This window comes from Fringilla coelebs (assembly GCF_963513975.1).
Source record: "Fringilla coelebs genome assembly, chromosome: 5".
In the NCBI taxonomy this organism is placed as follows: domain Eukaryota; kingdom Metazoa; phylum Chordata; class Aves; order Passeriformes; family Fringillidae; genus Fringilla; species Fringilla coelebs.
Window position 1 is genome coordinate 13,956,331 of NC_140033.1, and position 22,576 is coordinate 13,978,906.

Sequence of the window (22,576 nt, forward strand, 5' to 3'; positions counted from 1 at the left end):
ATTTTTTCCTGGGTTTCTTTCCTTCTCCCTGCGAGCCTAGGAGGCTTTAGCAGCCTGCCCAGCTCCACCTCCTTTTCTGCGTGCTGCTTGCTCTCCCTCCTCCCCCTCATCTCCAGGCTTCTCAAACCTCAAGGCTTCTGCTTCTAGTATTTTGATTTCCTTTTCTTCCTCTTACCAGCTTCTCTCTCCATTGGGCATAAAAGCCTCCACCTCTTTCTTAAGAGCAAGAGTTGCTTTTTTATTTTTCTCTACTTCTCCCTCACCTTCAACAGCCAAGTGTATCCTTTGCTCAGTGAGATTTTCTTCCTGTTTTTTTCCTTTGTCTTCCTCTTATCTTTAGTGGAGGTGCTACCCTGCTTTCCTTTTATATCTGCTTATTTACTTTCTTTTCTCCAGTAAAAATGATAACATTTGCACCAACAACTGTGAGTGACCAGTCAGATCCACATATTTTCCTTGCTCTCTTCTCCTGCAAGGTCCATTGATATCTCGAAAATTAATTAATACTTTTTCTCTTTCCCTTTTTTTTTCATATCTATTAAAATTTCTCTAAAATATTTTTCAATGCCACTTTTAACCAGGATTTTATTTCTGGCTCCTCCACCGCCTTCTCTGTGCTCAGACAAAGGCTGTTCCATGATTGCAGTAATACTTCTGTAAATTCCTGGTAATTATCCTGTTTACTCATCCTTGCTGCTCAGGCAGTGTTTCCTTCTCGTTCAGAACAATTGTACATCTTCCTCCCCAACTGCTCATCTCCCATCTTTGACCACAGCTCTCCCCACTCAAAATCCTGCCCTGGATTTGCCTTTCATGTCATGATCATAGCTGCTGTCCTTGTCTGCAGAGCAGTTCCCATTGCTCTGTGTGCTGCAGCCGCCTGCCAAAGCGCTCAGCCCTGGCACAGAGCTGTGCTCAGGGGTCCAAGGATCCCTTTTTGGTATTACAATGCATTTGTAGACAGTCTAGTATAAATACAGGGAAAACTGTGTTTATATTTTCAGAGAGGCATGTATAGTTAAATCTCTCTTTTATCATACCACCTTCTCTTCCATATGTAAATTCAGATAAATGCAGTTTATGGGTTCTTAATTAACACTGAGGTTGATTTTTTACAGTTTTCTCTTTAGGAATTCAGCTGGAAGATAAATCTTCAGATACCAGAGAGGGAGTGTTAGTTTATGTCTCACATCCTTTTATAAACATGGGTTTCACACTGCTTCCTCCAGCTCTCCCGAAGAAGGATACAATACACAGGCTCTGTAACACCAGCAGCCTGAAAGGAGAGTGTGGTTGTTTTTAACCTTGGATACCAGAGTCAGACATGCTGCACAGGAGGCAGGGCATGGGCAGCAGTATCTCCACTGCTTCAGGGAGAGCTCCTTCCCAATCTGTGGAGGCGCTCTGGCCTTGTCCTGCATCCTTGGGGACCACAGGCTGAGGTGCAAAGGAAAAACTGGTCTTGTGCAGCCACAGAACCTGGACCCATCAGAGAGAGTGAATTGGCACAATCCATAGCCCAGGCTCCCCAAAGGCTCTGGGGAAAGCTGGAGACAAAACCTCTTTAGCTGCCATTCAGTGAAGAGAAGACAGGAGAAACTGGGAATTATATACAAAAATTAATTTCTAACCTGGAAATACGAAAGCAGAGAGAAATTTTTTTCTTCCATTAGTAGCAGATGCACCCAGATATGAGAATGTTTCAAGAAGCTAGCTGCCACCTCTGAGAGCCTTGGAAATACTAGTAGTAATTAAAAATGTATTTTAACTATGTCTGCGATTTATAGCTGAATAGCTCCTGAAATGTGGAATGAACAACAATAAATGCAGGTTTCCCTGCAGGGAAAAGGTCTCTTCATCAAGGGATGATGAGCACATTTGATGGTTCAGCTTCCTTCTTTTAAAATGCCCAGTTGGGAAATTTGCCCAGATTGCTTTGTAAAACCAAAATAGTTCATCCACTTCAGGTAGAATTAATCTAAACACATACTTGAGTATGAGAATAAAATCTAATTTGGAACAAATATACCTCTCTAACCTTTACAGTAATTATAAAGAATGAAAATAGATGGTAATTAATCTCAATAGTTTCACATACAAAAACAGAATTACTACATATCAGAATTTTAAAATATGCATTTTGAAAGCTTATGCATGTGTTTACAAAAGTAGCCACTATCCTCAAGATACTGACTATCCCCTCCTCCCCGAGCGCTGCCTGAATATTCCGTGTGTCTGGCACCCAATTAACCAGGGTGCCAGTGCTTTAATCGCAACTGGAACCGTGTATCACTGAGGTCTTGGTAACCATGTATCACTGAGGTCTTGGTAACCATGTATCACTGAGGTCTTGGTAGCCATGTATCACTAGGGTCTTGGTAACCATGTATCACTGAGGTCTTGTTAGCTTGTATCGCTAGGGTCTTGGTAACCATGTATCACTGAGGTCTTGAGAACTCCCGTAATTCTCAATTTCCCAGCCTCTCTTTATGCTATTTTACTACCACTTCAGCATAGAAAATGAAGCCTGCTGACATCCTGTGTGAAGGAAACACTCTGCTGATCAACACACCAAGAAAGACAAGAGCTACACAGGTGCTTAAGGCAGCCTCTTGGGGTTTAAGTTAAGCTGTATTGCTGGGGAAAAAAAAAAAAAGCTAAAATAATCGAAAAATCATGCAAATCTAATCTCATGTGAAATGCAAACCAGTCTTAGATTTTGTGCATTTAAATTAGGAGCAGACATCCGACTCCCCTACAATGGATCCTGCATTTGAAAGTACTGCTGGAACACTGGCCTTGTGGCAGAGTAAGCACCAGAGCCCAAAAGACATTGCTGACACCCAACAGCAAACATACACACTGGAGCTGTAAATCCAAAAGCCACAGTCCTAATGAGCCAGAGGAAGTGAGCACAAAGAAGAAAGGCATCACCAGCATCCCAGACCCCTGCAATGCTGAACAATGCTGCCTTTGTTATGAGTCGCTGTTTCATCCCTCCTTCCACTGAATTCAGAGGGATTTTCAGTAGGAGAAGAACAGCGTTCTGTGAGGAGCAGAACCAAAATCATCCTCCTTCTTGCCCAGAAACCACGGCTGTGTTGTGGTTAAGATAACAATTAGAACCTGAAGACAATGTATTACTTGCAAGATGGGTTCAAATCTAACTCTTGTCTCTAGAAGCAGACAATTTGCTTATGCAGGAGAAACATGACACACTAGGTGGAAAAAAAAAATCAAAAAAACAGATACTGAAAATCTTGTGCTTGATTTAAAACATATAAAAACCAGAATTGTCTTTTATTTTAAGAGGTTGGAGTTCACATGCTCCATGGTTCTAAGGGTTAGGCATGAACGTCCCCCCCTCCCTCTTTTAATGAAAATTTATTCTCATATAATATAGAGCTCTTGGTGCTACAATGTGAAAAAAATATTTTGAGGTGCAAGGTGGTATTACTGGAAGCAGCAACATGACGATCATCCACACAGACCTGGTCGCTGAAGTTGCTATGTGATTCACTGAAAGTGTTGATCATGATTTCCTTGGATAACCAGAGTTCCTTGTGAGACTTCAAGGGAAGTCTTCCCTCTCTCACCAGACCCTTGCCCACAATTGGGAGTTTGTTAGTATATCACAATTTGAGTTTTGAGTTTCTGTGCTGAACTAATAATAAAAAAATAACCCTCTATTTTTACTAAAGTGAGTAAGAATTTCTCCTGGAATGAAATGCAGGCCCTATTTCCAAGAAATGCACTCTTCTCCAGAAAGAGGAAAACACTGACAGGGACTTGTTCCAAGAAGTCTTATCCTTTGCACATCCAATGAAAGGATAAAATACTGAAAATGCCTCATATTAGAGCCAAATTTGTTTGAAGTATTTGTTGCCAAGAATACTCAGACTGAGTGCATCCCTTTTATTGTTCTTGGCACAAAGGGTACTTCCATTCTATTGCTATTGTTATTTGAGCAGTCTGAAACAAGACATAAAGTAATACCAAGTCTATCTCCATGTTAATTCTCCTCAGCAATGCTGTTGCCATAGCAAGGTTATACTTGGATTTCAGTGGGCACACAAATTGAAACCTACTGGCTTTTGAAGTCAGTTCAGCATGGTTACAAGTCCTGTGTCTGCCTTCTGGATTCCTTGCAAACTTCAGGAATTACACAATCTCATTTTTCTGTATAATCAATGTTTTTCTGATTGTATAAGAAAATAAGATATTTATTCACTATTTGCTTTCTAATAGAGACTAAAGAGTGAAAATTACAATGTCTAACATCTTGTCAAATATGTAAAAAAATCCAAAACCTGATTTTTTTTACCCATTTGTAACATTAATTTCTTAAAACAGTATGCTATTTTCAGAGACTAGGTAGACCATGACTTGTAATTAAGATATTTGATTAAAGAGGTGTTACAGTCACCACAAATCAAATCTGTCTTTATACACACACACACATATATCTCTACAGCTATTCATCACCAACTATTTAAGTCAAAACATTTCACACATTACAAGGATTCTACAATGTGTTTTGTTTGTGCCCTGGTATGTGAAATATATACTTAAGATTTCAGGCTTTCATTATGTGAAAAATTGCTACTTTTTCAACTTTAAAAATTTTCAGAGAGGGATTTTATCCAAATTGTAACGTTTTATAATTAAAAGCTGAAAATATCAAATTAGCAAATGGAAGACTATACATGGTTAGATTTTAGATTATTGTATACTTAAAAAATAAAATCTTGACAAGCTCCTAAAATACTTTTAAGCAATGTAGGCCATTAGTGTTTCAACTATAGCAGACTTTCAAAATCTTAATGAAAAAAAATTTGCTAAAAGGTGTTGGGGTTTGTACTCTCTAGTTTATGAATCAAGAAATTCATTCTTGTTCAGCCTTGTGTCCAAGCTTCCCACTGCACAATGATTCCTTTTCTCTGAAGTTAAGAAAACAGAAGAATTCTCTCACAAACAAAACCAAACATAAATTCTGAAGATAAATCCTATTGCTTTGGAACTTAAGTCTTCAGAGAAAGAACACTATCAATTAGATGTGAGTGGGAGAGCGATGGCTAGTCCTTTCCTCTCCAAGATTTATGGAGGATATAAACATGGACATGCCATAAATTACACAGAATTTTCACTCCCAGTTTCTGTAATTTTGTTCTTTTAGATTGGAAAACCTTTTCTCATCTTGCTAAGGGATTCCTGAAATGCAGATCACACCACTGTCTGAGTGCCAAATACAATACTGTCTCATAGGATTATCATCACTGGAGCCTGCCTTTCACCACTCTGAGCACTGGCACATACTGTACTGTTGTGGTTGTTTTCCCATGGATTTTTTTCCCTTGTTCCAAGTTATTGCATCTAAAACCATACTCTTGAAGGGCAGGTTTGGCTTTGTCATATCTAATAATGACTTCCCAGTAAGGCATTGCACAGGCGAGGGCCAGCGACCAAGGACACCTTATCTCCAGTGCTGAGGAATTTGGCCTTGAACAGATGGAGATGATGTGCAGCAGCAGCAGCAGTGGGGATCAGACTGCAGAGATGGACAAGGACTGGGAATCAAAACAGGAAAGAATTGTGTTCTTTGACACCACAATTGCATAAATCCATTGTGTCTCTATTTTGTTTAAACTGTCTGAGAAGTGTAGTCAAGTGTTAGGGTGACAAATTATGGGGAAGTACTGCTGTAGCCATGAACCCTTCCTCACCCCCTCCTTGCCTCACCCTCAAACCTCAGAGCTTGGGCAGTGACCACAGTGGCTTCCCCGTGTTTAGCTCAGAGATACAAGGAGCACTCAATCAGGTGAACATCTCAAGCCTCCTTCCTGAGCCACTGCCACCCCTGGGTGTCACACTGTCATTAGTGTGCAGAGAGAAGGCAATGCCTCTCACTGAGAGCCCCTAAATTCATTGCAAGTGTGGAAAAGGAAAAGGCACATACAGCACAATATAAGCATGCAAGAAACTGGGTATCTACAGACTGACAGCCAAGGAGGACGCAAGAGCGATGAATCATTCAGTGATACATCTTCTGAAGAACAGTCTTTGGGAGTGTGGCAACACCCAGAAAACCTCCTGAACAAATACCAGTGCCACCTCAGCTGAAAGTAGTCTGGCAACTGAAAAACTCAAGAGACATAGGGACCCAAGTGTCAAATCTTGAAGAAACAGACCCACAGGCTACATTTGATTTTCTCTTTCAGAACCTTTGGAAAGACAGCTCACCAAAACTGCAGTTGCACAGAATGAAATTGAAAACACCAAGATTTATGTATGGTACTGGACAGGATTTTAGGAAAAAAGGAATAGGATGTGGGCTCTACTGTCTGTATTGCATTATGCATCCCACCACCATGGTCCAGATGCAGGGCAGACTGAAGGAAAATATACATCCCAACAGCTGTTACTAAAATCCCAGACAATGTAACAGCCTGGAAAAAAGTCTGGGATAGGAGGAAATCTGTTTTTCTGGGAATGCTTTGTTACCACAGTATAAACATGTTGGCTTTGGGTTATATGAAAGGAAATAGATTTAAGGTGAACCCAGAGGGGACTGGAATTGGCAGTTTAAACCAAGAGGGGTTTTGGAGTTTCCACCATCACATCATCATTTGTGGAGAAGACAGGGGTGCTGAGTGACAACCCAATAGTCCAACCTTAATACAGATTCCAAGGGCTTGCTCTGCACAAGGATAGCAGAGCAATGACTGAACTGGAGCCTCCAGCTAAGAAGAAAGGATCCCAAGTGAGAGATACCAAGTCACTAAAAATGTCCCTTGTTGTTAAGTGTTTAGGATTTAGAGCCATGTCTACTGAATAATTTTGCTTCCAATCTTGAAGCTTGATGCCATGACTTCAGCTGACACTAAAAGTGAGGTCAGCAAAGATTCAAAACATTTAAACCTGCTCTGTTAAGAAGCAATTTATTCTGTAAAGCTGTGCATCCATGCCATGAGGTGCATCCTATTTGCTTGTCAGATATGATGCACCTGGGTGGGAGCACATTTGGTTGAGTTCAGAGGGGAAAACCCTTCAAGCATTCTGCACCCAGCACACTTCTGGATATTGGCAGACAGCAGAGGCACATGGCAATGGAGAAAGAGCTGGGCAAACCTCTGAGCACCTCACCAGGCTGCCTCTGAGTCCTCGCAGGATTTTTGTAGCAATGTTTTGCACCTTCTGCACAAGAATGAGATGAGCAAAAGTTCATATCCAGCGATCAAAGCTTTTATGTGTGACTGCAAAATTTTGACAACTAAACTGAATATATCCACAGCTCCCACTAGCTAACTTTGTAGGTTGAAGTGGGAATTATGTCACTGCTACGTTTTTAAGTCCTGCTTTAGTTAAGGTTCTCCAGCAGTGCTTAGAAATTCAGTGTATTCCAACAGCCATCTTTAAAATTTTGGGCTATTTGAAACTGTACCCAAACAACTGGGCTTCAGTTTTCTTGTAGGAGGTATTACGGGAGGCAAGAAATTAAAAAGTCTGTGGGAAGCCACACATGAGCATATAATCTCCTCATAATACAGCCTTCCAGCTGTTCTCACATCACATTAGATGGTGGGTTTTGGTCTTTCTGGTCTGTGAACTATAAATGGGTCAAAACTTTCTCACAAGATGCCCTATACCCAGTGCTTTATGGATGCAAGCCCAGAGGGGTGTGAGTGCTGAGGAAATACTTGCCTATTCTGACAAAAAAAAAAAAAAAAGATGTACTGGAAAAGCAAAAATTGTTGCTCTTTGTTTCTGATAGATGCATCCACAGACCATCTAGGTATATTCAAAGGTATTTGGTTTATCATTGAATTGTACTTCTTTGGTTATTTGTTCTGCTGCTCAGTGCTTTTCTCTTGAGAACATCTCTCTAGGATCTGTCCCTAGAAAACAGCAAGCTATTTTTATCTCTGAGCTAGACAAAATAATTCTGCTGGGGGAAAATGAGGATGGCTGAGAGGCCACTTAACAGAAGGTAGAAGAGATGGGGCTCACATTGCACATTTGGACAGCCTGTGAGCTCCACTGTGCTTACAGGTACCAGCATGGGGAAATCTGGGTTATGGCAGATGTCTTGAAAAGCCTCTGCACCAGAGGCTGCTGAGGGGATAATTCACTGGCTGTGCTGAGGTCTGCAAAACCAGAAAAGGGGAGGCTGACCTGCGCAGGAATGTAAAGGACACTGGGGCTTCCCAAGCAAACAAGAAATGCTATTTTACCCCTTCCCATTCTTTGAAAGCAGAAGAAAAAAATTAGACTAGCAGAAAATGGTTGCCACTAGTAACAAGGTGTTTTAACATGCTGGTGGTTTCAGTAGTAGTGAGAGCTGTTGAGCACAGTTTTATGGGGACATATATTCTGTCTGGAATACAGCCACAGCCCCAGCATCAGCTCTGTGGGATTTGTAAAGACAAAAGGAAAGCCCATGCCTTTAGTTGCTGTGTGAGAGAATTTGCATTTATCACCAAGGAAGGAAGGAAGGAAGGAAGGAAGGAAGGAAGGAAGAGGTGTTGTGGATCACCAGAGCTGGTCACCAGCACACACCTGTGGCTGGAAGTTGGCCCACTAACGTTGTTCCCCTGATTCCCGCTGGGCTGGGGAAGACAACCAAAGACATATCCCTTGATATTTCCTTGCGTGACTCCTCAGTGAAGGCCAGGAGCCCCAAAGGAGTGCCAGAAGAAGTGTGCCCCTCCATACTGTTCAGGTAGGTTGCTTTACTCCCACCAAAGATTGATTTGAGCTGTCTGCATTGGAGACACTTGAGCCATGCCTATCCCAGGAATTTGTCTGGATCTTCAAGAGCAAGGCCATAACCTTCCCAGTTAACTGAGGCATCATTCAGCAGCTGGCAGCCTCCTGGTACTGCCATGGGTTATGTTACTTCTGGGTACAATGACAGCCCTCTTGAAGCACTGCTAATGGGTTGCATCAATTTCTCAGTTGCAAACCCACTGGTCTTCTGGGATGCTGATGTCCTCAGAAGAGAACCATAGGAAAGGGAAAAAAATAGAGAAGAACAGCAAAAGCTGGGGAAAGCAGGAGAAGTCAGGGTTTCCAAGAAAGATGATGACGTAGGTGACTGAGAAGGAACAAAATAGTCACAAAGAACTGAGGTCTGGCAGTTGCAGGGAAATCTGAAAATGCAGCAGGTCCCTTGTACAGCAGGAGACCCATTTGGGATGTTGCAGTATTGTTGCACATGCTGAAGTAGGTCACTACACGAACAGCAGTCATTGCCTTTGGGCCCAACTCTGCTATTTGCACTGGCACAAGGAGCAGGCACCAGTGAGTAAGGGGGTGCAATATACTGTCAAAACTATCACACCCTCAGATGCTGTCCTCATCTCCAAGATCAGCCAGCCTTTTCTCTGGCTATGCCTGCACTGTTCATCAGTTCTGGGTCTGAGTTTGTGCTCAAGCCCAGCCAGCACTCCCTACCACCTATGCTGGTTTGGGAATACTGAACTCCAGACCTTCCTGGAGTGTTGAAACCTTAAATACTTGCATTATGCTATCACATGCTTCCAAATTTTCCTTTACATAGTCTAGACAGACTGACTCGAGCTAGATTGAATTAAAGTGGTCTACCATGAGACGTCCTAAAACTTGGGTCTTCATAAGCGTAGTCCAGATGATTTGTGTCTAAACTGCAGCTACCAAGATGAAAAGAAAGTGGATGGCAAATATGGTTGAAACTCAGTAACATGTCCTCAAATTCATGTTCCAACTAGCCCCAAAATAATCACTGGTGTGTGAGATGGAATTTCTGTGCACAAGAAGCCTAGAGCCAGAAACGGGATGTACTGTGGGCTTTGCAAACCCAAACAATTTAAAATGAATTTTCATAAGCATTCCCAGCTTTCATGGGAGTAGTAGAAGACTGCTTTGTTACCAAAGGTCATCTGCACTTCCCCACATGTTCTAACATCTGGGGAATCCTGATCTGACCTAATTTCAATTGTTCAAAACTGTGTATAGAGAAAAGCAAATTGTGTCTCCCTACATTGTTCCTGCGCCTTCTCCCTTTCCTTTAGCCTTGCTCCTCATAAAAAAAAAAACAACAAACCAACCAAACCACACACCCATTCTCAAACTCTATAACCATGTCAATGAATCCTCTAATATAGATGTTTTTATACATGCAGTAACTCCCTTCTTCTCATGTAATTCTATTCTGGGAAGCTGCCTAGCTTTCATCTTCATGGGCAGGGTTTGCTGGTTGCAGTTCTAACAGGAACCCCCTTTAAGTGGAAACAAGCTCCAATGTTCAGCTCCCATAGCAGCAAAAAGCTGCTTCTCTGCATGACTCTCTCATCTCCTGGGGTGCCTGCTGCCCAGACAGATTCCAGACAACTGTCTCCAGCCTGCTGCTCCTGTTCACAGGCAGGGTCTGGCTCCCTCCCAAGCCTTGTCTTGTCTGACCCACGACTGCCAACTCGGGGATTTTATTGCCAGGATCATGGTATTTGTTGTTTTTCTTACTGTCCATGTTCCTAGACTGAGAAAACCTATTTGTCATTCAAAATTAAAATGAGATTTCATTCCTCCTGAAGGCAAAGTAAATCTTGAAAAGCATGGTATTTTGTGACTTGTATAAGTTGCAGGTACATATATATTTTTAAATAATTTGGGTTTTTTTAAGCCTATCTTGTGATGGTGAAAAGTGAGCAAAATTATTTACACATTAATTAACAATACTGCTGACATGAAATATTATTTCCTTGTCTGGCACTCCAGATATTCTGTAGCATTTTGGCAAGGCAGGAGCTGCAAGTCAGCGTGGTGGTATTTCACATTCCACGCCCATGAAAAAGCCCTACACATGTAGGAGGGCAACAGCCCTGCAGACCCACATTTCAGTCACCTTCTCTCAGGGAAGGAGTGTAATGGGAGAGGGGGAAGGCTAAGCATCAGCAGGGAGGCCACAGCAATCCTAATATCCTATCACGTGTGCCAGAGTTGTGCCCAACACAAGGACCCTCCTGCACAGCTGACCTGTTCACGTTTCACGATCCCTTTAGGTAGGTACTTATGCAGCCCTGCACTAGCAAGAAAACCATGGAGATAATAATTAAAAATAAATTATTTCCAGTGCTCATTGATACATTGTTCTGCATTTAAAAAAACAAGTTACTCAAATAATGAGCAAAAAAGTCTAAGTGGCTTTCACCTCCATTATCTTTTCTGGAATGGAAGCTTTCAAACATTTAGTTTAATGAAAGACTGTTTGCAAAAATAAAAGATGGTTTTATAAAAATGTCAACAAAATAAGTCATGCAAAAACAAAAGGCTGCTTTGTGCTTTTCTTTCAATGGGACATTTTCCATTAAGACAAACTTATTTTTCAAGATCATTTCAGGCAGCTCTCCAAATTCCAGGAGGTTTTGTTTCATTCAAATTGTTTCAAGTAGTCAATGATCTCGGAAATTATGCTTTTTATTTTTTATTTTAAATAGGAAAGGGACTTTTACATACAGTGAAAATATGGAAGAGGAAGCTGGACATGAGTTAACAGAAAATTATATAAGTGTCGAGCCAAATCAGAAGGGTACAAAAACACCAGGGAATTATTAAGACACCTGGTGTGATAGAAAGATTTCCATTAGATACTGGACAATGAGGTGAAATTTATGTGTAGATGGAAGTAATTTATGCACATTTGTTACACAGAAGATCATTATTTATCGCTAATAAATGAGCACACTTGATGTATCTAGTCAGTATTCAAATACTTAATATGTTTTAAGAGCACCTAGGGTATATTCTCTGTAGCACAACTCACTGCACTCAGGAATTCTGTCAAATTACGTGGAGCTGCAGTGAAAGGCTGGATCATAAAGCAAAGGTAGTAGTAAAGCAGATGGAACAACTAAAAAAAAAAATTGACAAAAATTTCCGCCACTTTCTCCTCTACCTCTTTCCACTTGTCCAGAAATAAGTATTGGGATTTTTCTGTTCAGCATCATGAATTTTATCATACAAGATGAGAGGATAAAAAGCTCCAAATGACATTATGGTCACAATGTACAGATTTTACAATATCAAAGATTAGCACCATCTTTTTTTCATTGTAGATTTCATAAAGTTATAGAATTGCTTGGGTTGGAATGGACCTTAAATGTCATCTAGTTCCAATCCCCCTGCCATGGACAGAGACAACTTTCACTACACCAGGTTGCTCAAAGCCCCATCCAACCTGTCCTTGACCATAGCTCTCTGGCTGCATCCATCTGGCCAATTCTTTATTCACCAATCAGCCCACCCCTTTGAATTCACATCTCTCCAATTAAGAGATGAGGATGTCATGTGGGACTGTGTTGGAAGCATTACAGAATTCTAGGCAGATGGCATTGGTTGGTCTTCCCTTGACCATTGCAGTTACTCCATCACAGCAGTCACCAGACAGGTCAGGCATGATTTGCCCTTAGTGATTCCTCAGATCACCCCTTTGTCATGCATTGCTTCCATGAGGACTTGCTCCTTGCTCTTTCCAGGCACAGGGAAAAGGCTCACCAGTCTGCAGTTCCCTGAGTCTTCCTTTCTCCCCTTTTTAAAAATAGGACTAATGTTTCCTTTTTCCCAGTCTCCAAGACTGGCCTGACTGCCATGACTTTTCAAATTTGACAGAGTGACTCAGCAATGCCATCAGCCAGTTCCCTCAGGACCCTGGGATACATTTCAATACAGGAGAATTTGCCCCCATATTGTTTCTAATTAATTCTCTCCCTATTCCTTCTCTTTTTATGAGGAGTTAGGATGCCTTTAAAGGGCCACTTTTCAAAACATCTTTTATCTGTGCTTGCTTGTGGAGGATGTTGTTCGACACGGCTAACCTCTGTAAATCCCTTCCAACCTAAGTTATTTTGTGTTCCACAGGCACAACTTCCTGAGCAACTGGTATATCTTAGGGGGAAAAAAATAGGCTGGACAGCTCTTAAAAGATTTAAACGTTGAGTTTCTTGAAAGATCTAGGAATGAAAAGAAAATCTGACTATTCCTTTAGTATAGCCTAAGCTACAAAGTACTGAGAATTTCTATGAAAAACCACACCTGACATTTACAACCACATTAAAGCCCACTCAGAATCAGCACTGCACTGTTTCTGCCTGTTCACAGGATAAAGTGCTCTGTGTTTTTTCCTGGGAAAAGTACTTAACTGGAAGGCATTTTGTGACTGCACTGTGTGACCCTTGCTGCTGAAGGCCACTCAACAGCAGGAACTGCACTTCAGTATTTCTCTTAAGAAAAAAGATTGGGTTTAAGATTTTCTGCCTCTTGTTGCTTCCTCTCTCAAACTGTCACGGTGAAAGTAAAAGAAAAACTTGATACCCATTCTTCTGGAAGAGATGAATTCCCCTCACAACCTCCCAAGACCACAAGTGCTATGTGATTATGCCACAACTTTTTAGTATTAGTGGATTTACCATGAGGCAGAAGTCTATAGAAACCTTACTGGAAATGGGTTTCTGGATGGGATAACCATTAGGAAGTACACAAGGTAAATTCCAGGAGGGATTTCTGTGGCCTTGGGACAGTTTTGTTGACCTATGAAAATATGGGGCATTTTTAGAATATATGTTCCAATGGCATTGGACAGATAAAACCTCTTTAGGAGAACTGCTTTGGGGGCTGAGTGCATGTATGCATGAATACATACATACACTATTATTAATTACAAGCTTCCATAAGTATATATACTATCTGTAAAATTTAGCCTTTGCTATACATAATTATATATGTATACTTAGGAAATCATTGCTATTTGAAACTTTAATGCTTTGAATTCTGTAATGCTTCCAACACAGTCCCACATGACATCCTTACACCAGAGCTTGTGAAGAATGAAGGGTAAGGATAGGATAGGATATAGGATAGGATATAGGATAGGATAGGGGACTATTCCCTAACCCACACTTTCTACTCCATTTCAAGAAAACTTGCATCGCTGGTCCCAACTGTGGCACAAATTCCCTTTAGCTGAGTAGACACATAGCCTTAGAGGGGGAAATTGTATTGCGCCAGCTTCCTACATAATCTGACATGCACAGTTAATTCAGAAAGGTATGTTCTTTTTTCACCATTTACCTTACAGAGACATGGGATAAGTTCAGTTATAAACAACTTTAACAGTTCTGGCATGTATAAGGCGGATGGTTGTTATTTCAACCACTCAACTGAAAAGGAAAAAAAATAATAATAACATAGTATCTTCATTTTAGAATTTTTAGGAATTCACGGGGAGATGGAAAAAAACTTCTTTTTCTAAAACACTTTGAAAAGGCATCTTGGATCCCACAGACTCAAACACAAGAAACCCAGAACAATGAGAGCAGTTCAAGAGACTGGGCTTTCCTTTGACACTATCATCTCACAACTTCAACACTATCAATGCTAATATTCTATAGTCTCAAATAAGGAGGCTAAAAGAAAGCCAAAATGGAGGCTTTCTTAAAGCCCAGCAGAAAGTACAGGGAACACAGACTTTTCTGTTGGGCTGCACACCTGTTTGAGTAAAAATGCATGAATGAAGGCCCACTTCTTCCATCTCCTATAATGTTGAGTACGACTAAGCAGTTTCATGAGGAGTCTTACAGTAAATAAATGGATAAATAAGACACTATTCTTGGAATCAACCCTGGAAAACATTTTAAAAAATACTGACAAGAAATTTTTTGTAATTTTATGAAGATATTTAACACTGATTATATATATATATGTGTGTGTGTGCGCGCTTTATTTTTACAGTATGAAAAAATTGCTTTGCCTTGATTAGGGATAAGACATGATCCAAAATGTTCCTACATAGTCCAACCACCACATCTGGATGCCTCATTATAGTTCAGGAATAAACCATCAGGAACACTCCAACATTTGGAATCACCATCTGAGCAGATTCCCTGCCACAGAATACTCTGGGATGGGTTTGCCTCAGTCTTTTTGGTTAAGGCAGTTATGCTCACCTAAAATAAATAGTGGATGAAGAAGAAAGGTGTTCCCTAAAAACTGTGATATTCAGTAATCTTTTCTCACTTAGGGAGTATTTATTGTACACAGTTAAATGATTGAAACCCTTATAACACGGTTCTCCATAACACAGAACTTCAAAGTTCACCCTTACAAGTGTAACAAAGGGGGCACTGAAATTTGTGTCTTTGAAGTCTAGGATTTCTAGGATCTACCTTCTTTCTTGATATTAATTGCTTCATTTCCATGAGGTATTTCCATTCACTCTTGTCACTCCAGTCCTTTGTTTCCAGATTTCCTGTGTTTATAGACTCAAGCAAAACCTGAGCATTTCAAATTAAAAGCTTTTGTTCAACGCCAAATCACTGGTTTTCACTCATACATACAAATCAAAATTTTTGTGTCGGTCCATTGGGCCAAAAGGAAATAGAGACACCTTCTGTATTACTGGGTTTATAGGCATGCAAACTTTGGGCTTGAAGTACAGCATTGAGCCAACACATATTACCATAAGTCAACTATTTTAAAGAACATAAAGAGCCCAGGACTCCACCCTGCTGAAGAAGCAGTAAGTGAACAATTATTTGGGATCAATGCTGAAATATTCAAACCAGATTCACTCTGTCTTTTGCTTCTGATAGGCAAGGAAACACAGGTACACACAATATTCCCTACCCCTTCAATGCAAAATCCAAGTACTAGAATTGCCTTCTGCAAATGCAATGATGCTCTGCACAGGGTTTGGGCATATTAAGACTTTTTGTTGTTTAAAGACCAGCAACAGAGGGTTTCAGGGACCAGTTGTACACTTTGATCCTTTTGATGCAAAAACTTTTATGTAACAATAGAGTTCAGGAGGACTCTTGCACTGCATTCTCCTTTTATTAGCTTAGCCCTGAACAATATATTTGTGCAATGACTCAGAGGAAGGCACTGCCTCTTGAATGTAAAGACTACATCAGACAACAAGCTAGACCAATGGCTGCCTCAACTGACATCTGGAGCCATTGACCAACTCTTTTTGGCTCTGTGACATTTTGAAGTTCAGTAACCTTTGAGTGACTGGTTGAAAATTCAGATCTAGTAAAGAAAATCGCTCATATTTTATTCTATAAAGAGAGCTCATAAGGGAGGGAACCAGCAACAGAGGCTACCACAAAATTCCTGTTTAATATGAGACTATCTGTGCTGACTAAAGTAGAAGGGACATTGTACACTGGATTTATTCTGGGCCTGAATTTTGTCAGTGTCAGAATTAGCCCCATGTGACAGGATGTTGAAACCATTGAGTTAAATCAAGCATTTCACACTTCTCACACTGCTCAGAGTGGGTGCAGGAACAGCCACATGGAGTCAGACCAGAGGTTTGTCTAATCCATTATGCTAACTCCAACTCCACACATATATGTAGAATACAAAAATAGTATCATCCCTTTTCATAAAAAAACCCTACTGCTATCATGTTTAAAATTGTCTAACTCAATATTGTGGCAATACTGCATACCCCTTCCCAACCTTCCTCAGATCTGGTCTACAGCTAGAAGTTTGAACAGAAGCCAAACCTAAACTGAAGCCTGCTTGCTTAGTTTCCTCAGATGAACACAGAGAGGTAGGTGTGAACAGCACCTTTGAGAAGGAAAAAGATGGGGGGAAACTGGATCACAAACAATCCTGACCTGGATTGCCATAAACTGCCATGAATACGACCATGAAATAAGCTGGTCTAGTTTCCCTGTGACCTGCTGGCTTTCACACCCCATCCTGTACTCAGAACCTTTGCTGAGCCATTTCAGCTCATTACATCGCCAGAAACCCCAACTAAAGATTTCCCGTTCTTAACTGACTTCACAGACTGAAATAGTTCCATTAATAATCTGTAAATGCAGCTGTCAGAGGAGTTCAGACATCAGTGAAACTTCAACCCAACCTGCTAACGGGATATCAGCAAAACACACTATACCCCCAATAAAGCTCCCACTTCCAAACCAAGAAGTCCAAGCACAAGCAAGAGAAAAATCAGCAAATCTTACTCATAGAGCCCCCAGAGCAAGAGCCACTCAACAGTAATAAGTTACTTCACTATATCTTGTTCTTATACAGAACATTTCAGGATATGCCTCCAAACAAGGCAGCACAAATTCAATACAGTGTCTCCCATATGATACTTCTAGCAGCCTTAACTCTCACCTTTGAAATCTGATATAGCCTGTCCTGCGCCTGTTAAGGAGTTAAGAATCTGCGCAAGTCAAATCCTTAATTTTATCATCTTTCGACAGAATTAAAAATAATTCTAAAAAAACCCCTCAACCTGACAATAGGAGCACTGAAATCACCTATACACTTTAAGAACTAGTAACAACACTCTTGTGCTTCTGCAGTAGAATTTCAAAATTTAAATACCTGGAGCCTCAGCACCTGGTAACTCTGCAGCTTGCCTTACTGGGTTTTAAATCAACCCAATTTGCTTTTACAGTTAAGCAGGTATTACACCCAGAGTAACAGCACAACAACATGCACCCTTGAACTTTCATTTAATTCACTTCTGAAATGCAACGTGGCACTACTGCAGCCATCAGCAGACAGTCTAACGTTATGCAAACAATTTCAAAAGCCCAATGGATGTAGAATAGATTAAGCATTTGTTTGGAAGAACAAGGAGTTTGCAGTTTCACTAAGTAAGAAAAAAACCAACAAAATATACAGGATTTTAGAAGAAACTGGCTGCTTTATGTTAATACTAGCAAGTTCTTACAAGCAGCCCCTACATCATCAAGATGTCTCACTGCCTTTGTTGAAGGCAGGCGACAAGGAGTCAAGAGACATCAGAAATTTTAAATCGCCAAATGATTCTACAAGCAAGTTGTGAAGTTGTTCATTCCACCATGAAAACTGGTTAGTCCCATCTGCCAGGATAGTTGGAACATAAGCTTATTACCCATATTACCCAGCATTTCTTAACCCTCTTGCAAGCATAAAAAAATTGATGCAAAAAGAGAATAATCAATCACTTTCTCCCTCACACACACCTTTGCTCCTCACACACCAACTGTAAAGCACAAGAGCTAAAAAAACCTTTAATAAATCAGTTTAAAGAGAGACTGCCTATCATATATAATGACTACATTATATTTTTCAGTCAAAATAATCAAGCTACAAAATGAATTTTTCATCAGTCCACTGTGGAACCCATGAAAGGTTTATAAAAATAATTACGTGCAAGTAATTATATTAAACACTATTATCCATCATTAACCATCTCACAACCACAGGACAACAAGTGTTAGTTTGTTATCGAGTGACCAGATATCAAGTCTTACTCTTTCTGCAGAGAGAGGCACTTCAGTGACATGTTTGTGTCATGCAAGCTCCTCAGGGCTGTACTCCAGTACCAATGCTGGATCATAGTTAACCTCCAGACACCTATATATTGCTTTGATGAGCAGTTACATTCTTCTCAAAGCCAGAGCTCAGTGACACAGAGCACCTCAGCGGTGGTGTACTTCACCAGGAACCCATCCCTGTGCAGTTTCATTGAACTGAAACACCATTTGTTCTTTGACTTTTATTAAGTTCACTTAGGTTGACCAAATGAGCTTCCCTAAAGCAAACAGGGTTATAAAATATCAGGATGATTCTATCTTTAGGTGCTCCATAGAAACAAATACTTAGTTCAACTAGAAAACTTTAAAAATGACTTTAGATACAAAAGTGTAACAATTGTACTGCGCGATACATCTTTATATATCACTAAACTCATGAAATTAAAATTTAAAAAGTTTTTGCACCATCAAGAACAGCCACAAGTCCTGAACCTCCATTCTTTACGCATCCTTTATCAGAGTAAACTGAAACTTGGGAATGCTTGGGATTCAAAATACCCTGAGCACATACTAGTGCAACACCACAAAGCATACATAATCCATCGGAAAAGGGGAAGGGGGGAAAGGAAAAAAAAATAGCAAGAATCAGATGGTGCTTTATTATACAAGCATGAAAGTAAGTTCCTTTGGAAAATAACTTCTTGGGTGGACTTCTGGACCAGTGAGGTAGCCCAATGGGAGAGAAAAAAAAAGTGGAAGTGGAACTTGGTCCCCACGCGTGATACCTGTCAGGAGGTCCCACCTCGGGGCGAGGCCGGGGCCCGGCAGGCCGCCCCCCGTGCGGCGGGGGGCCCGGCGCCGCCCGAGCGGCCCATAAAGTGCAGCAGCAGAACACGATCCAGACAAAAGCAATGTAAACAGGTGACTGATACCGGTCTCTTTGTCCGCACCGCGGCCAAGGTGAGGCGCGGGGAGCGGAGCCCCCGCAGGCTCAGGACGGTGCCACGGGGAAGCGGCGCACCCGCACCACGGGGGACAGGTCCACGCCGAGGATCCGCTGCGCGCGCCGCCGCGCCGCCGCCAGGCTCCGCTGGCTCCACATGCTGCCCCGCACACGGATGGTGGGGAACGTGGTGAGGCGAGGGGTGGCCGCCTTCCAGATCTCCTCCAGCGACTTGCCGCCGAACGGCTCCCAGGCGGCCGCCGCCGGGCTGCCCTGCTCGCTGTCCGCCTGCTGGCCCGACGGCTCAGGCGCCTTCGCCGCCGCCTCCTCCTCCTCCTCCTGGGCGCGGGGGCCACCGGCCGCGGGCCGCTGCTTGCCCCGCTCCCTCCTGCGGCGCCGCCGCCGCCGCCGCCGCTTGGCGCTGCCGCCCGCCGCCCCGGCCCGGCGCTTGGCGTCGGCGGCCGGGAAGCGCCGCTTGCCGGCGCGGCGGCGGGGCCGCTCCGAGGGCGGCGGCGGGTCGGGGACGACGGCGCGGCAGGAGGAGTATCCGTAGACGTCCTTACTGCGGAGGATGACCGGGGAGAACTCGTGCTTGAGGCTGCAGAGGAAGTTCCACAGCTCCGAGTCGGAGCTCATGAACTCCGTGGACTTGGGCATGAAGAGCCTGAGGGCGTCGCCCAGCGCCTTGGTGCCGGCGAAGGAGACCTGCGAGCGCGAGTACACAACTTTCTCCGCCTCCCCCTCCAGCCCCCAGGCGGCGGCCGCCGGTTCGCCGCCGGCTGCCCCTGCCCCTGCTGCCGTTGCCGCCCGGGCTCCCGCGGCCGCCGCCGCGGCGCTCCCCGCCTCTGTGTTCATCTTCCCGGCTCCTCTCTCCAGCGCCGCCTGCTTCCTACTGCGGGTCATGGAGGCAGCGGGACGCGGTGGCGGGACAGACGCCGAGAAGGCAGAGCGGAGGCAGCGCCGAAGGCAGGCTCCGGCCGCCGCCGGGCGCCCGCCGGGTGTGAGCAGCGATCGATGTCCTGCGCCCAGCACAAAATGGCGCTTTAAAGTCCCGGGCGGGGCCTGCGCGCGCCCGCCCCCCCTGCGCCGCCCGTTGGCCCGTTCGAAACGCGTCGGACGAGCCGGGCCCCGCCCCGCCGGGGGCGGCGGCCGTGAGGGCGGGGGGCCGGAGCCCCCCCTGTCCCCGGAGCCCCCCTGACCCCGGAGCCCCCTGCCCCAATAACCCCCCGCCCCCGGAGCGGTGTCCGGCGGGGTCCAGCAGCCCGGCCCCCGGCGCGACACCGCGCCGCGGTCCCCGCGTCTGCAGAGGGTGACCCCTTCCCTCAGGGCGAGGCCCCCGCATGGCGGCGAGAGCGCGTGTCCGCGTCGCGCCTCGCTGAGAGGTGAGGATCCTCACAGGGCGGTGGATAAAGGTGGCTTGTAGTGTGAAATGTCTTGGAGTAAGGGTTTGGTTGGATACTTCGATGGGCAAACTCCCCCAAGGAGCAGCCATGAGAGAACTGAGTCAAATAAAAATGTGCCAGCAGACATGATACAGTGAAGTGCTTTCCGTGATACTAAATATCATCCTGTTGCAGAGAAGTTTTTCAGCATGAACCTGTAGGTTGGTCAGTCAACAGCATCATAAGTCATGGAATTGCAGAACAGTTGGAGTTAGAAGGAACCTCTAGAGGTATCTTGTCCAACCTCTGTGCTCAATTATAGCCGCCTAAACCAGGTTACCCAAGACTGTATCTGGATGGATTTTGAATATCTCCAAGGATGGAGGCTCCTCTCTCAGCTGACCACTGATAGGACATGACAAATCAGAATGAAACTGTTTGACAGGAAGCTCAGATTTGATATTAGGAAAAAGTTCTCTGAGAGGGTGGTCAGTCAGTGAACTGGCTCCCTGCTGAAATGGTCACAGCACCAACCCTGACAGAGTTCAATGAGCATCTCAATGACACTCTTCATTATATGGTTTAGCTTTAGTTATGACGGTGAGGAGCACAGTTGGACTTGATCTTTATGAATGCTTCCAACCTCTCTGGACAGCCTGTGCCAGTGCTCAGCTACCTTCAGAGTGAAAAGGTGTTTCCTGGTGTTCAGAGGGAACCTCCTGTGTTTCAGTTTGTGCCCATGGCCTCTAGTCCTGTCACTGGGCACTGCTGAGGAGAGCATGGCTCTGTCCTCCCTGCACCCTCCCTTCAGGTATCTGTATTACCTGATGAGATCCCCCTGAGCCTCCTCTTTTCCAGGCTGAACAGTCCCAGCTCACTCAGCCTTTCCTTACAGCAGAGGTGCTTCAGCCTCTTAATCTTTGCAGCCCTTTGTTGGACTCTCTCCAGTGTATCCATGTGTCTCTTGTACTGAGGAACCCAGAGCTGGACAGTGCTCCAGGTGTGGCCTCACCAGCGCTGAATTAAGGGGGAGGATCTCTCTCTCAAGCTGCAGGCAACACTTTGCCTAGTGCAGCCCAAGATAATATTCACCTTCCTTGTGACAAGGGCATGTTGCTAGCTCTTGTTTAGCCTGGTATCCACCAAGACCCCAGATCCTTTTCTCCCAAGCTGCTTTCTGTCAACACTGAGATACTTACTGCATCATTGGGATTGACTTCATATCCCACCAAAGCATATCCCAAATGAAGCAGTAAAAACTTGGGTTGGTTGAGCCCATTGTGAGAGTCACCACCTTGCCCAGTCCACAGCAAGGCATTACCTGCATGGCACTGCTACACTTGCAGATTTTGCAGCACAGTTTTGTCAGCTGTTGTGAAGTTCCATGTCCCTCTGGATCATGCTTTCCAGTACTTCAGCTTGCTGTCACACGCAGAGTGTCTTGTTATGTTCCTGGATTGCTGCAATTATACCAGAGCTCTTTCCACCATGCAGAACAGCAAGGTGCCAGCAAAGGCAGAGGTGGTTTAACCTACTGTACAAATCCTATTTGGAGTTTGATTAGACCCCTAACTAATTACTTTCTCTCAGCATGGGTAAAGGAAGAGGAATAACATTTTTCTTCATAGACAGTCTTTGTTCTGTAATTAATCTTTCAGATTAGAATAGGGAAATCTTTTATTCTCAACTCATCAAGAACCTAAATTGGAATGTCTAGAAATCCAGTCAAGTAAGAGGCAGAAATTCTGCATAAGAAATTATTCCTTACTGCCAGTAGAAATGAATTAATTTTCTTCACAGGATAATTCAACTTGTGTTCGTGGGAAACTCAAGAATATTAATCCAAATAGCCATTTAAAGTGGATATTAAAAAAGCTATTTTAAATCTTCATGGGGACAGTCTCGAGGTACAGCCATATTCTAAACCAGCTTTGTAAATGACCCATTTTTAA

The 22,576-nt window shown here is 43.3% G+C and overlaps 1 protein-coding gene across 1 annotated transcript; it reads right to left on the minus strand.

The window, feature by feature from the left end:
* Positions 1–18,539: 18,539 nt before the first annotated feature.
* Positions 18,540–20,321, minus strand: CCDC71L (coiled-coil domain containing 71 like). The gene has a single exon (XM_084206386.1). The coding sequence runs from the start codon at positions 20,143–20,145 to the stop codon at positions 19,291–19,293; it is 855 nt and encodes a 284-aa protein (XP_084062512.1). The 5' UTR covers positions 20,146–20,321; the 3' UTR covers positions 18,540–19,290.
* Between the last annotated feature and the right edge of the window lie 2,255 nt (positions 20,322–22,576).